Raw genomic sequence first — 19,974 nt, forward strand, 5'->3', positions numbered from 1 at the left:
GTGGCTGTGAGGACCAATGACTGATCCACATACAGTATTTCCACACGTGTGTTCAACCTGCTTGGCTAGTTCTTGCAGCTCGCTCACGTCCTTGTCTTCAACACCTGAGAGGCAGGAGGTCTGCTGCCATTCTTTCCAGGTTTGAATGTTGAGGAGCACCTTCTTGTGCTCACTCCAGATTGGAGTTGGCCGTAGAGGACCTGTGGAGTTGGGAGTTACAATATGTGCAGAGGTGGACATCTTCTCCATGTTGATCTAAAGACCAACCACATAGTGCAGGGAGGCAGTTCACAGACCTGAAGGCCAGTAGTCTTGGTGGCTGCCTGGATGTTGGAAACTAATCCGTGTTCCTCACTTGCTCACGGGAATGACTGCGGTGAGGAACATGTTGACAAAACTAAGACGCATCGCTCCAATCTTGACATGGCTGAGGTCGGACACTTGTCCACCCAATTGGAAGCCTGGCTTGCATGTCGTCATGAAAGTGTTGGAGAAGCTTGGTCTACTGTGTGGTGAGCCTTGGACCCATGGATACAAACTAGAAGCATCTCAGTATCAAACTGCACAAATAATGTATAAAGCCAAAATCAATCAACTCCTAGGAAGCATTCAAAAATGGTTCCAGCACACGAGAGGGGGGTTTACAATTTAAGGGGGGATTTTAATTTCAAAATGCTTAGTAGTTATAGAACGACCATTAAAAGTTTTTGTACTTCAATTTGTGGAGTGAAACTATGGAATGGCTTGAATGATGAAGTTAAAGCAATGTCCAAAGTTTAAAAATAAGTTGTTAGAATAATCATGTATATATTATCACTCAGCTTTATGCTTAAGGGCCGTTGCAATAGTTATTATCAATTGTGCTGAAGCTGTATTTTTCTATCGGTGCAAAGCTGGCAATCCAAAAAAGATCGCAAGTTGTCTCGTATCAGTGTTTGTGTCCAGACTCGGACTGCCAAGACCGAACATAGAGTACCATGACGCAGACAAAGCAGAGACGGGGGCGATATCACCAGCGTCAACACATTTGCATTTTATTAATACCGTATTTTTCGGACTATAAGTCACAGTTTTTTTCATAGTTTGGCCGGGGGTGCGGCTTATACTCAGGAGCAACTTATGTGTGAAATGATTAGCGTAAAATATCAAATAATATTATTTATCTCATTCACGTAGGAGACTAGACGTATAAGACTTCATGGGATTTAGCGATTAGATTTTTTGGTAAACGTATAGCATGTTCTATATGTTATAGTTATTTGAATGACTCTTACCATAATATGTTACGTTAACATACCAGTTGGTTATTTATGCCTCATATAACGTACACTTATTCAGCCTGTTGTTCACTATTCTTGATTTATTTTAAATTGCCTTTCTAATTTCTATTCTTGGTGTTGGCTTTTATCAAACAAATTTCTCCAAAAAATGCGACTAATATGTTTTTTTCCTTCTTTATTATGCATTTTCGGCCGGTGCGACTTATACTCCGAAAAATACGGTATATATTATCACACAACTTTATGCTTAAGGGCTGTTGCAATAGTTATTATCAATTGTGCTGAAGCTGTATTTTTCTATCGGTGCAAAGCTGGCAATCCAAAAAGATCGCAAGTCGTCTCGTATCAGTGTTGTGTCCAGACTCGGGCTGCTGACTGCCAAGGCCGAACATCGAGTACCGGGACGCAGACAAAGCAGAGACGGGGCGATATCACCAGCGTCAACACATTTGCATTTTATTAATAGTCATATATTGTCTAACTGGAGCTGTTGAGATTACCCCCCTTCCCTCAGCTTTAGTGATGTAACCAGGGACCTCCCAAATAAATAGAGGAGCACGTGGGCGGGACTTTTAGAGCATAGTTTGGATCTGTGACTAGAGTACAGCCCAAATAACGTCTCTCCTCAATTGAGCAAAATGTAACACTGTCTCTGCATGATTCCTTGCTTCTCGTCTTGTTTAATAGATGTCATCAGTGTTTGAACCTGACAGAAGTGAAGAAGGGCTTTGATATTGGTTTGTTTGCGTTAGAGAAGAGGTGGCATGATGCCATTCCCATGATCACTAGTGGTAATGGTGTGGCTGTGTACGTGTGTATATATTTATCATTTATGTATGTACAAGTTCATTAAGTTTGCACATAGAGTGAACGGGTCGTTCTAGCTCAGAGTAATTTATGATTTAAAGAAAAGGGGTGGGATTAAATAAGAGTAAACTTCTTCTCCTTTTCAGATATGTAAAAAAAGGGAAAAAAAGATAGTCCTTTGCTCATTTTGTTTATTTTTTTCGTTTTTATTCTCCATTGTTTTCATTTTGTTGTAATGGCTGTTAAGGTTATAGCCCTGTATTGCTCTTTGTTTTTTTGCATATTTGAAATAAAAAATATATCAAAATCTGAGATGAGCTCGGGCACAGCGAAGCCGACGGCGTTTTGGGTGTTGTTGATAAATGGCTTTGGCTTAGTAGAGTTTTAACTTGCACTAACAGATGTAGCGACCAACTGTAGTTACTGACAGTGGTTTTCTGAATTTTTCCTGAGCCCATGTGGTGATATCCTTTACACACTAATGTTGGTTTTCGATGCAGTACCGCCTGTGGGATTGAAGGTCACGGGCATTGCCGCTTACGTGCAGTGATTTCTCCAGATTTTCTGAACCTTTTGATGATATTACGGAGCGTGGATGGTGAAATCCCTAAATTCCTTGCAATAGCTGGTTGAGAAATGTTGTTCTTAAACAATTTGCTCAGGCATTTGTTGACAAAGTGGTGACCCTCGCCCCGTCCTTGTTTGTGAACGACTGAGCATTTCATGGAAGCTGCTTTTATACCCAATCATGGCACCCACCTGTTCCCAATTAGCCTGTTCACCTGTGGGATGTTCCAAATAAGTCTTTGATGAGCATTCCTCAACTTTCTCAAGTCTTTTTTTGCCACTTGTGCCAGCTTTTTTGAAACACGTTGCAGGCATCAAATTCCAAATGAGCTAAAATTTGCAAAAAATGACAAAGTTTACCAGTGTGAACATTAAATATCTTGTCTTTGCAGTCTATTCAATTGAATATAAGTTGAAAAGGATTTGCAAATCATTGTATTCGAATAAGCGGTACAACAAGCATGATGAAACATGTTCAGGCCGTACATAACCTGAAGGTTAGAGAAAGGTGTCGTGGAGTCATTCCTGGAGGAGGCCACACTGATGGACCCCAGAAGGATGTTCCAATAGCAGCAGAAGTGCACATTTTGGAGAGCTGTATTATTTACAGTTTCGTGCCCAAGGGACTGATTCTATTTAACACGATATTATTATTTATACACCTATAGTGATCACAGAGACAGGTTGTTTTTGTGGTACTGGATATATTTGTTTTTCTGAAAAATCCCGCTTAATATACTTTGGGTAACAGTCAATATTTATTTTTTTTATTTTATTTTTTTAGGGGGGTAACAACAGTCAATATTTATTTATTTATTTTATTCTTATAAAATAAAAGTGAGCTTTTGTTAAACCAAATATTGTGTGTTTTTTTCCCATATGCAGTCAATATTTATTTATTTTATTTTATTTTTTTAGGGGGGTAACAACAGTCAATATTTATTTATTTATTTTATTTTATTCTTATAAAATAAAAGTGAGCTTTTGTTAAACCAAATATTGTGTGTTTTTTTCCCATATACAGTCAATATTTTTTTATTTTTTTTTATTTTTTTAGGGGGGTAACAACAGTCAATATTTATTTTATTTTATTCTTATAAAATAAAAGTGAGCTTTTGTTAAACCAAATATTGTGTGTTTTTTTTCCATATACAGTCAATATTTATTTATTTTATTTTTTAGGGGGGTAACAACAGTCAATATTTATTTATTTATTTTATTTTATTCTTATAAAATACAAGTGAGCTTTTGTTAAACCAAATATTGTGGTTTTTTTTCCCCATATAGTCAATATTTATTTTATTATTATTTTTTAGGGGGGTAACAACAGTCAATATTTATTTATTTATTTTATTCTTATAAAATATAAGTGAGCTTTTGTTAAACCAAATATTGTGTGTTTTTTTCCATATACAGTCAATATTTTTTTTTTTTTTTTTTTTTTTTAGGGGGGTAACAACAGTCAATATTTATTTATTTATTTTATTTTATTCTTATAAAATACAAGTGAGCTTTTGTTAAACCAAATATTGTGTTTTTTTTCTCCATATAGTCAATTTTTTTAAATTTTTTTTTTAGGGGGGTAACAACAGTCAATATTTATTTATTTTATTTTATTCTTATAAAATAAAAGTGAGCTTTTGTTAAACCAAATATTGTGTGTTTTTTTCCATATACAGTCAATATTTATTTATTTGATTTGATTTTTTTAGGGGGGTAACAACAGTCAATATTTATTTATTTATTTTATTTTATTCTTATAAAATACAAGTGAGCTTTTGTTAAACCAAATATTGTGTGTTTTTTTCCATATACAGTCAATATTTATTTATTTTATTTTTTTAGGGGGGTAACAACAGTCAATATTTATTTATTTATTTTATTTTATTCTTATAAAATACAAGTGAGCTTTTGTTAAACCAAATATTGTGTTTTTTTTTTCCATATACAGTCAATATTTTTTTTATTTTTTTAGGGGGGTAACAACAGTCAATATTTATTTATTTATTTTATTCTTATAAAATACAAGTGAGCTTTTGTTAAACCAAATATTGTGTGTTTTTTTCCATATACAGTCAATTTAAAAAAAATTTTTTTTAGGGGGGTAACAACAGTCAATATTTATTTATTTATTTTATTTTATTCTTATAAAATAAAAGTGAGCTTTTGTTAAACCAAATATTGTGTTTTTTTTCCATATACAGTCAATATTTATTTATTTTATTTTATTTTTTTAGGGGGGTAACAAAAGTCAATATTTATTTATTTATTTTATTCTTATAAAATAAAAGTGAGCTTTTGTTAAACCAAATATTGTGTGTTTTTTTTCCCATATAGTCAATATTTTTTTTTATTTTTTTAGGGGGGTAACAACAGTCAATATTTATTTATTTATTTTATTCTTATAAAATAAAAGTGAGCTTTTGTTAAACCAAATATTGTGTGTGTTTTTTTCCATATACAGTCAATATTTTTTTTATTATTTTTTAGGGGGGTAACAACAGTCAATATTTATTTATTTATTTTATTTTATTCTTATAAAATAAAAGTGAGCTTTTGTTAAACCAAATATTGTGTGTTTTTTTTTACCATATACAGTCAATATTTATTTATTTTATTTTATTAGGGGGGTAACAACAGTCAATATTTATTTATTTATTTTATTCTTATAAAATAAAAGTGAGCTTTTGTTAAACCAAATATTGTGTTGTTTTTTTTCCATATACAGTCAATATTTTTTTTTTTTTTTTTTTTTTTAGGGGGGTAACAACAGTCAATATTTATTTATTTTATTTTATTCTTATAAAATAAAAGTGAGCTTTTGTTAAACCAAATATTGTGTGTTTTTTTTTCCATATACAACAACCTATCTGGATTAGAGAAGAGAATCGATAAGGAATCGGTTCGATAAGAGGATTCGATAAGAGGATTCGATAATGGGCTCGAACTCGATAATTTCTTATCAAACATCATCCCTACTCTCACTAAGTCTGCAGTGAGTACTAATCAGTGATGTTGAAACAAAGCAGTACCAGTATGATGACACCAAACAGTGTTCATAAAAACTTTAATTTCTCCATTTTTTTGTTGGTTAGCTTGTTCCCGCCCCTTCCCCCCCGCCCCCCGTCTCCCCTCTACCATGGAAACAAGCACGGCGCCGGCGCGTCTAAGACCTAAGAGGGGAAAATGGAGTGTTGACGAACCCGAGAGCGAGCTGGAGCGCGAACGTGAAAGCAAAAGATACAAGGTGTATGTACAAACGAGCTGCGAGCTTTCTCTTCGCGGCCCCCCGTGAGACGGACGGAACGACGACGCCTGGTGGTTGTTTACCAGCAGAGTGTCTACATTCCAGCTATACATATACAGCATACATATATATATAGAACTATGTACACAAAGTATAAATACAACCACAGTCCCGTACACTTTCTACACCGCACACGCATCACAAGGAGGGGGGAGAGGGGTGAGGGGCGGGTGGGGTCTCAATCAAGCAAGTGCTGACTTTGGAGTAGTCCGTGTTGAAAACGAGCGGCCCGCAAACACGACAAAAAACCTTTCGAGACGTACGACGTTGGCGCTCGAGCTCGCTCTCGGGCTTGGGCTGGGCGCCGCGAGGTGAAACACGGTGTTGTGACGGTACAGGAGGGCGTTGTTGTGATGGTAGAGGGCAGACAACAGGTAGAAGATACAAAAACAACAACAACAAAAAAAGACGGTTTAAAGCGGTAGTATCTTCTTTACAAGCTGTTTTTCTCTGAATTAAGGATTGTGGCGAGGACGGCGGAGTGCTCGTTAGCGGGAGTGACAGGTGTTTCCATTGGCAGCACGGAGGGGGCGGGGCTTAAACACAGGAAGTGTACTTCATTCACTCCCGCAATTCCCTTTGATAGCCTGTGACGCCAACTGACATCAATTATACCGTAAATGCTCCAATCAATCAATCCCAGGGGTCAACAATGATTGCCGCGGCTTTGAAAATATTCGCTCAAATTTGCTATGCACGCTGAATCATTATTTAAGTTTCAATTTTAAAAAAAAGAAGTAAGTTACAGAAAGTGGAACCCGGACTGGCTGACTTATATCAACATAACCTTTGTATAAATATCTATTACTGAGTCAGCATTAGTTTGCTCTTTAGCGTCATCACAACATTAAATGATGCACTCTAAATCATTACTGCAGGTAAAAAATGAATTGTGTATATAATTAGAGCATTTACGGTATAAGTCTACGTGTGTGTGTGTGTGTGTGTTTCAGATTCTACAGCGTTGAGAAATAATAAAAGCATACTGGCTCGTAGTATCCAGCAGGGGTCAGGAGCGACAGGATGTGTAGGTAAAATGGGGGTGGGTGGGCGGGCGTGAACTCTGACCTCCTTCCCTCCCTCAGCCCGACTTGGAGCCCACTAGAGACATGAGTCCATCCGTGCTCATGGACTTGGGGCGCTCCAGCGGGAAGCCCAGGGCTCGACTCCACACCAGCTGGGCCAAGACGCCGAGAGCCCGCGACACGCCGAACAGCACCGTGTAGTAGTTCATCTCCGTCATGCCGTAGTACTGTTGAGCACACGCCCACGTTAGCGCTGGTATTTGTGAACACCACATAGCTCCCCGGCAAAGGATCAGAGAAATGACTTCATTCTATATGAAAATAATTTGTGTTGTGGTAAAAATGGCAAAACTTTTTTTGTAGTGAGAACATGACATTTTCATTTTATTTATTTATTTATTTATTCTAAATCCCAAGTCATTTGTGGTGCCAAGTAAATAAAATAAAGCCACATTTTAAAAAAAAACATCAGTATTTTTGCTTTGTCGTAAAAGTGTCTAGTTTCCCCAATTACTTTTTTTTTTTACCCAAAAGTTATTTGTGTTTCGATAAAAGTTAAAAAATTTGTGGTGTTTTTTTACCCAAAAGTTATTTGTGTTTCGATAAAAGTCAACATTTTTTCTGTCATTTGTGGTGTTTTGTAGATGAAATAAAGCTACATTTTACGTTTTTTTCCCCCCTCTCCACTTTTGAACACAAAAAACAGCAGTAATTGGTTGTGTGGTAAAAATGGCAAGTTTTCACAATCACTTTTCTATTTTTTTTGGTAAATCAAAACTTTTTTGTAGTCACAACATAAAATTGTCGTTTTCTTTTCTTTTTTTATCCCAAAAGTCATTTGTGGTGCCAAGTAAATAAAATAAAGCCACATTTTATGTTTTTGTTCTCTCCGCCTTGAAAAAAAACAAAACATCAGTATTTTTGTTTTGTGGTAAAAATGTCTAGTTTCCCCAATTACTTTTTTTTTTACCCAAAAGTCAAAAAAAATTCTGTCATTTGTGGTGTTTTGTAGATTAAATAAAGCTACATTTGATGTTTTTTCCCCCTCTCCACTTTTGAACCCAAAAAACACAGCAGTAATTTGTTGTGTGGTAAAAATGGCAAGTTTTCACAATCATTTTTCAGTTTTTTTTGGTAAATCAAAACTTTTTTTGTAGTCAGAACATAAAATTGTCGTTTTCTTTTTTTTTTTTTATCCCAAAAGTCATTTGTGGTGCCAAGTAAATAAAATAAAGCCACGTTTTATGTTTTTATTCTCTCCGCGTTTAAAAAAACCAAAACATCAGTATTTTTGTTTTGTGGTAAAAATGTCTAGTTTCCCCAATTACTTTTTTTTTTTACCCAAAAGTTAAAAAAAATTCTGTCATTTGTGGTGTTTTGCAGATTAAATAAAGCTACATTTGATGTTTTTTTCCCCTCTCCACTTTTGAACCCAAAAAACACACCAGTAATTTGTTGTGTGGTAAAAATGGCAAGTTTTCACAATCACTTTTCTGGTTTTTTTGGTAAATCAAAACTTTTTTTGTAGTCAGAACATAAAATTCTTGTTTTCTTTTTTTATCCCAGGTAAATAAAATAAAGCGACATTTTATGTTTTTATTCTCTCTCTACTTTTTTTTTTTTTACTGAAGTTATTTGTGTTTGGATAAAAAAATTACATTTTTATTCTGTCATTTGTTGTGTTTTGTAGATGAAATAAAGCTACAATTGATGTTTTTTTCCTCTCCACTTTTGAACCCAAAAAACACACCAGTAATTTGTTGCATGGTAAAAATGGCAATCACTTTTCTTATAATAATAATAAAAAAATAAAAAAAATAAAAAAAAGGTTTTGTAGTCATTCAATAATATTTTCATTTAATTTCTTTTTTAAATCCCAAAAGTAATTTGTGGTGTTTTGTAGATGAAATAAAGCCACAATTTATGTTTTTTCCCCCCTAAAAACTCACTAGTAATTAGTTTTCCCTATCACTTTTCTTTAAAAAAAAAAAATCAATCACTTTAAAAAATCTGTGAAAATAGTGATTTCTCATTGTATTAATTTATTTTTTAATCACATTGGTTTTGTAGACAACATATTAAAATGACACGTTTTCTCCTTCTTAAACTCATTTGTGGTGCCAAGTTAATAAAATAAGGCCACATTTTAGACACCAGTATTTTGGTTTTGTGGAAAAATGTCTAGTTTCCCCAATTACTTTTTTTTTTTTTTTTACTGAAGTTATTTGTGTTTGGATAAAAAAATTACATTTTTATTCTGTCATTTGGGGTGTTTTGTAGATGAAATAAAGCTACAATTGATGTTTTTTTCCTCACCACATTTGAACCCAAAAAACACCAGTAATTTGTTGCATGGTAAAAATGGCAATCACTTTTCTTATAATAATTTAAAAAAAAAAGGTTTTGTAGTCATTCAATAATATTTTCATTTAATTTCTTTTTTAAATCCCAAAAGTCATTTGTGGTGTTTTGTAGATGAAATAAAGACACAATTTATGTTTTTCCCCCCTAAAAACTCACTAGTAATTTGTTTTCCCTATCACTTTTCTTTAAAAAAAAACAAATCAATCACTTTAAAAAATCTGTGAAAATAGTGATTTCTCATTGTATTAATTTATTTTTTAATCGCATTGGTTTTGTAGACAACATATTAAAATGACACGTTTTCTCCTTCTTAAACTTTCTTTTTTCTGTGACAAATACTTTTTTTGGAGTCAGAACATAAAATTCTCATTTTTTTTTTTTTTTTTTATTATCTCAAAAGTCATTTGCGGTGCCAAGTTAATAAAATACAGCCACATTTTAGACACCAGTATTTTGGTTTTGTGGAAAAATGTCTAGTTTCACCAATTACTTTTTTTTTTTTTTTTACTGAAGTTATTTGTGTTTGGATAAAAAAATTACATTTTTATTCTGTCATTTGTGGTGTTTTGTAGATGAAATAAAGCTACAATTGATGTTTTTTTCCTCTCCACATTTGAACCCAAAAAACACCAGTAATTTGTTGCATGGTAAAAATGGCAACCACTTTACTTATAATTAAAAAAAAAAAAAAAAAAAAAAAAAAAAAAAAGGTTTTGTAGTCATACAATAATATTTTCATTTAATTTCTTTTTTAAATCCCAAAAGTAATTTGTGGTGTTTTGTAGATGAAATAAAGCCACAATTTATGTTTTTTCCCCCTAAAAACTCACTAGTAATTAGTTTTCCCTATCACTTTTCTTTAAAAAAAAAAAAATCAATCACTTTAAAAAATCTGTGAAAATAGTGATTTCTCATTGTATTAATTTATTTTTTAATCGCATTGGTTTTGTAGATAACATATTAAAATGACACGTTTTCTCCTTCTTAAACTTTCTTTTTTCTGTGACAAATACTTTTTTTGGAGTCAGAACATAACATTCTCATTTCCTTTTTTTTTTTTATTATTATCCCAAAAGTCATTTGTGGTGCCAAGTTAATAAAATAAGGCCACATTTTAGACACCAGTATTTTGGTTTTGTGGAAAAATGTCTAGTTTCCCCAATTACTTTTTTTTTTACTGAAGTTATTTGTGTTTGGATAAAAAAATTAAATTTTTATTCTGTCATTTGTGGTGTTTTGTAAATTAAATAAAGCTACAATTTGTTTTTTCCTCTCCACTTTTGAACCCAAAAAACACACCAGTAATTTGTTGCATGGTAAAAATGGCAATCACTTTTCTTATAATAATTAAAAAAAAAAAAGAAAAAAAAAAAGGTTTTGTAGTCACCGTGCGTGACTGCTCGCTGACTGCTCGCTGTTTCGAAAAAGCTAAGTATCGTTCTATTTGTGTGCTTTTAAATTGTTCTGCAGCTTTCTTTATTACTTTCTCAACATATTTAGTAGTACTATTTAACTTGCAAATCACCCGATCTCTGTCTCTCCACCCCTCCCGCAGCTAGCTAGCAGCTAGCTGCTAAGCTAACGAAGCTAGCGCGGAGAAAGGCGTCGCCGGTCAGAAGGAGTCTACTCCTGCACACCGTGACCAGGACTTCTCGGAAGACAGCAGGAACTTCACTCGGTGACAGAAAACACCGTGAGTATGGCTTCCTGCGCGTCTTGCACCTTACTCACGGAGAGGCTGGCTCTGCTAGAGGGCCGTGTCCGCCAGTTAGAGCAGAGTAATCTCGTAACTTTAGATGTTGCGGACACATCTGCTAGCGTTAGCTGTAGCGAGCTAACTAGCCCAGCATGTAGTAGTCCTAAGCGGCCTACAAGCTACGGTGTACCGGTTGAGACGCATAATAGATTTAGCTCTTTAGCTAGTCCTACACCCCAGTCTACCGGGCACCACACCTTAGTCATAGGGGACTCCATCACCCGAAACATAAAGCTTAGCAAACCAGCCACAATTAAGTGCATCCCGGGGGCCCGAGCACCTGACATAGAGGCTAATCTTAGGGAGCTAACTCGCAACAGGCCTAGTAAACACGTACGACAGGCTAATCGCACCACTAGTTATGCGAATATAGTTGTACACGTTGGCTCCAATGACACTAGAATGAGACAGTCAGAGATTACAAAGAGAAACATAGCCAGGACTTGTGATCTCGCTAGAAAGATGTCCAGGCATCGAGTAATTGTCTCTGGCCCCCTGCCTGCGAGAGGCAATGATGAGAGATATAGCAGATTAGTCTCGCTTAACAAGTGGCTGGCTAGCTTCTGTAGACAACAGGGACTAACGTTTATTGATAATTGGCCCTCTTTCTGGGGCAAACCAGGCTTGCTGATGAGGGACGGCCTTCACCCTAACCAGGAAGGCGCCATCATCCTGTCTAAGAATATAGACTACTGTTTAAGTCACATTTGACTAACTACACTAGAGCAAGCCCGGTCACAGGCAATTACAGAGCCTGCTAGTCCGGGTGAGGAGTCAGTTAAGCTAGAACTAGCCAGCGCCAGGCTGGATAATTCCTGTACGCATAGCAATTTTCTTAGAATAACACACAACTCACATAATGTGTTTTCTGTTGTGAATGTGTCCGGGGTAGATATGCATTCTACTGAGGTGGCAAATCATGATGCGTTTAGTCGATCGCAGCATCAAGCAAACAATCTGAAAATTCCCGTCGTATCAATTCCTAGATATGGTCGAAACTATTTAAAGTGCACTACGTATAATAAACGCAACATTATTAATATTTCTACTACGGATAATTTAAACAAAAACTCGTCAAAACAGCCCAATACTTATAATATGGGCTTTTTAAACATAAGATCATTGTCTCCCAAAACGTTATTACCGTAGTTAATGAGGTCATTAGAGACAACAATCTTAACGTCATTGGTCTTAGCGAAACCTGGCTCAAACCAGACGAATTTTTTGCGCTAAATGAGGCATCTCCTCCTAACTATACGAATGCGCATATTGCCCGTCCCCTTAAAAGGGGTGGGGGGGTCGCATTAATATACAATGAAAACTTTAACCTTACCCCTAACCTAAATAATAAATACAAATCGTTTGAGGTGCTTACTATGAGGTCTGTCGCACCGCTGCCTCTCGATATGGCTGTTATCTACCGCCCCCCAGGGCCCTACTCGGACTTTATTAATGAATTCTCAGAGTTCGTTGCTGATCTAGTGATGCACGCAGACAATATAATCATAATGGGGGACTTTAATATCCATATGAATACCCCATCGGACCCTCAGTGCGTGGCGCTCCAGACTATAATTGATAGCTGTGGTCTTACACAAATAATAAATGAACCTACGCATCGCAACGGCAATACGATAGATCTAGTGCTGGTCAGGGGTGTCACCACCTCCAAAGTTATGGTACTCCCGTATACTAAAGTAATGTCCGATCATTACCTTATAAAATTCGAAGTTCTGACTCATTGTCAACAAACTAATAATAATAATAACTGCTATAGCAGCCGCAACATTAATGCCGCCACAACGATGACTCTTGCTGACCTACTGCCTTCGGTAATGGCACCATTCCCAAATTATGTCGGCTCTATTGATAACCTCACTAACAACTTTGACAATGCCCTGCGCAAAACCATTGATAGTATAGCACCGCTAAAACAAAAAAGGGCCCCTAAAAGGCGCACCCCATGGTTTACAGAGGAAACCAGAGCTCATAAATTATCATGTAGAAAGTTGGAACGCAAATGGCGCGCGACCAAGCTTGAGGTTTTCCATCAAGCATGGAGTGATAGTTTAATATCGTATAAACGCATGCTTACCTTAGCTAAAGCTAAATATTACTCAAATCTCATCCGCCTCAACAAAAACGACCCTAAATTTTTGTTTAGTACAGTAGCATCGCTAACCCAACAAGGGACTCCTCCCAATAGCTCCACCCACTCGGCAGATGACTTTATGAATTTCTTTAATAAGAAAATTGAACTCATTAGAAAGGAGATTAAAGACAACGCATCCCAGCTACAACTGGGTTCTATGAACACAGATACAACTGTATCTACGACGGATACTGCAATACAAAATAGTCTCTCTCTTTTTGATGAAATAACATTAGAGGAACTATTACAGCGTGTAAGTGGGATAAAACAAACAACATGTTTACTTGACCCACTTCCTGGGAAACTTATCAAGGAGCTTTTTGTATTATTAGGTCCATCAGTGCTAAATATTATAAACTTATCACTTTCCTCTGGCACTGTTCCCCTAGCATTCAAGAAAGCGGTTATTCATCCTCTGCTCAAAAGACCTAACCTTGATCCTGACCTCATGGTAAACTACCGACCGGTGTCCCACCTTCCCTTTATTTCGAAAATCCTCGAAAAAATTGTCGCACAGCAGCTAAATGAACACTTAGTGTCTAACAATCTCTGTGAACCTTTTCAATCCGGTTTCAGGGCAAATCACTCTACGGAGACAGCCCTCGCAAAAATGACTAATGATCTACTGCTGACGATGGATTCTGATGCGTCATCTATGTTGCTGCTTCTTGATCTTAGCGCTGCTTTCGATACCGTCGATCATAATATTTTATTAGAGCGTATCAAAACACGTATTGGTATGTCAGACTTAGCCTTGTCGTGGTTTAACTCTTATCTTACTGACAGGATGCAATGCGTCTCCCATAATAATGTGACCTCTGACTATGTTAAGGTAACGTGCGGAGTTCCTCAGGGTTCGGTTCTTGGCCCTGCACTCTTTAGTATTTACATGCTGCCGCTAGGCGACATCATACGCAAATACGGTGTTAGCTTTCATTGCTATGCTGATGACACCCAACTCTACATGCCCCTAAGGCTGACCAACACGCCGGATTGTAGTCAGCTGGAGGCGTGTCTTAATGAAATTAAACAATGGATGTCCGCTAACTTCTTGCAACTCAACGCCAAGAAAACGGAAATGCTGATTATCGGTCCTGCTAAACACCGACATTTATTTAATAATACCACCTTAACATTTGACAACCAAACAATTACACAAGGCGAATCAGTAAAGAATCTGGGTATTATCTTCGACCCAACTCTCTCGTTTGAATCACACATTAAGAGTGTTACTAAAACGGCCTTCTTTCATCTCCGTAATATCGCTAAAATTCGTTCTATTTTATCCACTAGCGACGCTGAGATCATTATTCATGCGTTCGTTACGTCTCGTCTCGACTACTGTAACGTATTATTTTCGGGTCTCCCTATGTCTAGCATTAAAAAATTACAGTTGGTACAAAATGCGGCTGCTAGACTTTTGACAAGAACAAGAAAGTTTGATCATATTACGCCTATACTGGCTCACCTGCACTGGCTTCCTGTGCACTTAAGAAGTGACTTTAAGGTTTTACTACTTACGTATAAAATACTACACGGTCTAGCTCCGTCCTATCTTGTCGATTGTATTGTACCATATGTCCCGGCAAGAAATCTGCGTTCAAAGAACTCCGGCTTATTAGTGATTGCCAGAGCCCAAAAAAAGTCTGCGGGCTATAGAGCGTTTTCTATTGGGGCTCCAGTACTATGGAATGCCCTCCCGGTAACAATTAGAGATGCTACCTCAGTAGAAGCATTTAAGTCCCATCTTAAAACTCATTTGTATACTCTAGCCTTTAAATAGCCCCCCTGTTGGACCAGTTGATCTGCCGTTTCTTTTCTTTTCTCCTCTGCTCCCCTTTTCCTTGAGGGGGGGGGGGCACAGGTCCGGTGGCCATGGATGAAGTGCTGGCTGTCCAGAGTCGGGACCCGGGGTGGACCGCTCGCCTGTGCATCGGCTGGGAACATCTCTACGCTGCTGACCCGTCTCCGCTCGGGATGGTGTCCTGCTGGCCCCACTATGGACTGGACTCTTACTATTATGTTGGATCCACTATGGACTGGACTCTCACAATATTATGTCAGACCCACTCGACATCCATTGCTTTCGGTCTCCCCTAGAGGGGGGGGGTTACCCACATATGCGGTCCTCTCCAAGGTTTCTCATAGTCATTCACATCGACGTCCCACTGGGGTGAGTTTTTCCTTGCCCGTATGTGGGCTTTGTACCGAGGATGTCGTTGTGGCTTGTGCAGCCCTTTGAGACACTTGTGATTTAGGGCTATATAAATAAAGATTGATTGATTGATTGTCATACAATAATATTTTCATTTAATTTCTTTTTTAAATCCCAAAAGTCATTTGTGGTGTTTTGTAGATGAAATAAAGCCACAATTTATGTTTTTTTCCCCTAAAAACTCACTAGTAATTAGTTTTCCCTATCACTTTTCTTTAAAAAAAAAAAATCAATCACTTTAAAAAATCTGTGAAAATAGTGATTTCTCATTGTATTAATTTATTTTTTAATCGCATTGTTTTTTTTGACAAAATATTAAAATGACACGTTTTCTCCTTCTTAAACTTTCTTTTTTTCTGTGACAAATACTTGAGTTATGAAAAGTAAAAGCGTGTAGAGTAAGATGGCAGGCTTCTGTCATTGAACGATCCACAGCAAGGTGAGTGTGAGTGTGTGGTGTTCCAGGACTCACCTGCAGCAGCACGCCACTGTGGGCGTCCACATTGGGCCACGGGTTCTTGGCTTTGCCCTGCTCCAGCAGCACGTCGGGCACGATCTTGTAGAGCTGGGCCACCATCTTGAACATGGGGTCGTTGGGCAGGTGCTTCAGGGCGAACTCACGCTGGCAGGTGTAGCGAGGGTCCGTCTTCCTCAGGACGGCGTGGCCGTAGCCCGGCACCACCTGACACGGAGAGGGGGGGGTCACGTTTCAACCAATGTCATCAAACACCATCGTTTTGTTTTCTTCTTTTTTACCCTTCCGGACTTGAGCGTGTTCCAGATGTAATCCCTCATGCGCTCGTCCGACACCTCGCCTCCCAGCTCCTTCTGCAGGGCCGTCAGCCACACCAGCACCTCCTGGCAGACGTCAACGCACGACGTCATCACAAGCAAAAAGTCAAACGCCCCCAGTATTTGAGCCAAGACTCATTGACGCACCTGGTTCGCCAGACCGTGCAGAGGACCGGCCAGGCCGTTCATGGCGGCGCTGAAGGACAAGTAGGGGTCTGACAGGGCGCTGCCAACCAAGTGGCTGGTGTGGGCGCTGACGTTGCCTCCTTCGTGGTCACTGTCACATGACACAAAACAATGCGTTCCTGAAGACACTATAGCAAACCACTAGCAGAGGGCGTAAATCATTCAGGCTTTTGCTATTAATAATGCTAATGGAACATTTGCAACAAAAATACTGTGTAAAAGGGGCTAATACGTCTTCATCGCTTCATTAAAAATTCCTGACCAAGCAGTATCTAGCCACACCCGAGGGTGCAAAACAAAGTCGGCAGCACATTCTAGAAATACAATTCAACAATCGCATGAAAAAAAATGGTGACATTGGAGCAAATTTATGTACCGTATTTTCCGCACTATTAGCCGCACATAAAAACCACAAATTTACTCAAAAGCTGACAGTGCGGCTTTTAACCCGGTGCGCTTTATATATGGATTAATATTACGATTCATTTTCATAAAGTTTCGATCTCGCAACTTCGGTAAACAGCCGCCATCTTTTTTCCCGGTAGAACAGGAAGCGCTTCTTCTTCTACGCAAGCAACCGCCAAGGTAAGCACCCGCCCCCATAGAACAGGAAGCGCTTCTTCTTCTACTGTAAGCAACCACCCGCCCGCGTAGAAGAAGAAAAAGCGCGCGGATATACCGTACGTTTCATTTCCTTTGTGTGTTTACATCTGTAAAGACCACAAAATGGCTCCTACTAAGCGTCAGGGATCCGGTTCATGAAAAGACGCAATCTCTCCATCCGCACACGGATTACTATTTCACAGCAACTGATATTCCTGTGAACCGCACTGGATACAACGGGAGCACGTACGGTGAATATTCGCACCACAGGGAATGAGAAGTCATCCTTCACTGTGGTTCTAGCTTGCCATGCTAATGGCCAGAAACTTCCACCCATGGTGATATTCAAAAGGAAGACCTTGCCAAAAGAGACCTTTCCAGCCGGCGTCATCATAAAAGCTAACTCGAAGGGATGGATGAAGAAAAGATGAGCGAGTGGTTAAGGTAAGTTTAAGTTTACGCGAAGAGGCCGGGTGGCTTTTTTCACGCAGCTCTGTCCATGTTGATATACGTATGTTTGTGATTGCACATTTGCGTACATTTTGGGAGTGAACAGAGTTGTTAGAACGCTGGTTTTTAATATATTATTAAAGTTTGACTGACCTATCTGACTGTTTTTTTGACATTCCTTTAGCGCAGTTAGATGCGGCTTACAACACCGGGCGGCTTATAGGTGGACAAAGTTTTGAAATATGCCGTTCATTGAAGGCGCGGCTTTTAACCCAGGGCGCCTTATGGTGCGGAAAATACGGTAAGTAACAAGAAAAGAACAAGATGGTAATACTAATAGTATTCTGTCACTCATGTTGCAATATCCTAATAAATGAGAATATGTTGCAAATGTTATTCATTTATGAGACCAATTAAAGACTAAATAAGATTTATTTTTTTTACAGTTTTTACAATACAGTCATACCTCAATGGATCAAAAAACCCTCCACATATTTTTGGCCTAAATTAAGCATTTTCAAGCAGAAAAATGGCTTAATAAACTAAAAGTATCAATAGTACACTGCAAAAAGTCAGTGTTCAAAAACAAGAAAAAAAAATACAAAAATGAGGGGTATTTTATTTGAACTAAGCAAAATTATCTGCCAATAGAACAAGAAAATTCGGCTTGTCAAGACTTTCCAAAACAAGTAAAATTAGCTAACCTCAATGAACCCAAAAATACCTTAAAATAAGTATATTCTCACTAATAACAAGTGCACTTTTCTTGGTAGAAAAAAAAAAAAAAAAGAGACCTTTTTGCTCAATATGTTGAAAAATGTTCTTAAATTAAGTAAATGCTAGTGCCATTATCTTGACATAATGATATGCGCTCGGCATCATGATTTGTTTTTTCATGCTTGAAGTAAGAAATGATGACTTTAAAAAAGTAGTTTTATACTTGTGAGTGTTGATGACACAGCTTTGCAACAGTTGATATTCTAGTTTCAAGCATGTTTTACTCAATATAGGTCATCAAATCTCAGCTACAAGCTGTAATATCTTACTGAGATCATTTAGGACCAAAACACTTAAAACAAGTAAAACACTCTAACATAAAATCTGCTTAGTGAGAAGAATTATCTTACCAGACAGAAAATAAGCAAATATCACCCTTATTTGAGACATTTATTCTTACTTAGATTTCAGTTTTAGCAGTGTACAGTTTTATTGGCCACTACATGACTTGTTGGGTTTCATGGCCACTGATTGGCTCAGCCTCAGACAGCATGACTGTATTGGATTAAACAGAGTGTAAAAGTTACTATGTGGGTGTCATGTCGTGTTTAGAGTGCTCTCTTAATTTACTTAACTCATTTAGAAAGTCGTAAACATGTTTTTTATGCTCTACCTGTTAAAATATACCTTTTATGATTATTTACTACTTTGTTTAAATCCATTTATCACAGTCAGGCCTGCAACCAATAAACAGATACGGTACATGAGGGTTTCCTGTAATCAACTTTTTCACAATTTTATTAGTTACTGAATTTGGTATTTTCCTCTTATGCTATAACATACAAGTTTCACTTCTTGGATTTAGCTACTTGAAATAAACTTTTTATTATTTTTCTGCTATAGTTACATTAATTATTAGTAATGCAGCAGCCTAGTTTTGAATGGCAGGGTCCCTGCTATCACATGTTGATAAAAATATAACATTTACATAATAAAAATCAACTATAGGCTTCCCAAATGCTGTAATAAATTAAGCATGATGAGTTGACTTGAAACTGTTTAATGTTGCACTTTTTATATGTAGAAGAAAAGTTTTGTCATTTTATTTAATCTGAGCAACAACTTGAGGCAGTTTAATGTTGATTAACGTGGGCAGAATTACTATAGTGTTCCCAATGTTAAAAGGATAATGCCATTGTTTACAAATTTGGTAAATAAATAACCAAAAAACGTATATTTTGTTGTTTTCTTACTGTACCGAAAATGAACTGAACCGTGACCTCTAAACCGAGGTACGTACCAAACCGAAATTTTTGTGTACCGTTACACCCCTAGGTAACACACCAATTTATATTCTTGTCTTCATGAAATAAATTAATCTATATGTGTTAAACATGCTTCTATTATCATTAAACACATTTAACTTGTTAACAAAAACCTCTCTTTCATAAATAAATAAATATAATTTATATATATGAAGATGAGGTAGATCCCCTCGACTTGATCAATTGAAAAGTTGCTTGCCTGCAGAAAAAGTGTGGCCACATCTGGTTTATAAAATAAAGTGGCAACAATAATTAAATCTTTTTAAAAGTGTAATTTGAAAAAAAAAAAAAAAAATTGCATGGAAAAAAGGGGTTTAGACAACCGAGGAACCCCATAGTGTGACTCTGCTACTCCTGAATGTGTGAAAAAAATGGGCTTCTACTATGCTACCTGCGTTATTTTTCTGACAAATACACACCATTGTGAT

The 19,974-nt window shown here is 37.0% G+C and overlaps 1 protein-coding gene across 1 annotated transcript in view; it reads right to left on the reverse strand.

The window, feature by feature from the left end:
• Positions 1 to 6,849: 6,849 nt before the first annotated feature.
• Positions 6,850 to 19,974, reverse strand: part of cs (citrate synthase) — a 56,411-nt gene continuing 43,286 nt past the window's right edge. Inside the window, exons 8-11 of the mRNA XM_061925499.1 lie at positions 16,413 to 16,542; positions 16,230 to 16,331; positions 15,946 to 16,155; positions 6,850 to 7,213 (exon numbers count right to left, since the gene is read on the reverse strand). Of these exons, the coding sequence (XP_061781483.1) occupies positions 7,043 to 7,213; positions 15,946 to 16,155; positions 16,230 to 16,331; positions 16,413 to 16,542 (613 nt within the window). The 3' untranslated portion in view covers positions 6,850 to 7,042. The remainder of the gene's footprint in view (positions 7,214 to 15,945; positions 16,156 to 16,229; positions 16,332 to 16,412; positions 16,543 to 19,974) is intronic.

This window comes from Nerophis lumbriciformis, linkage group LG01 (assembly GCF_033978685.3).
Source record: "Nerophis lumbriciformis linkage group LG01, RoL_Nlum_v2.1, whole genome shotgun sequence".
NCBI lineage: Eukaryota > Metazoa > Chordata > Actinopteri > Syngnathiformes > Syngnathidae > Nerophis > Nerophis lumbriciformis.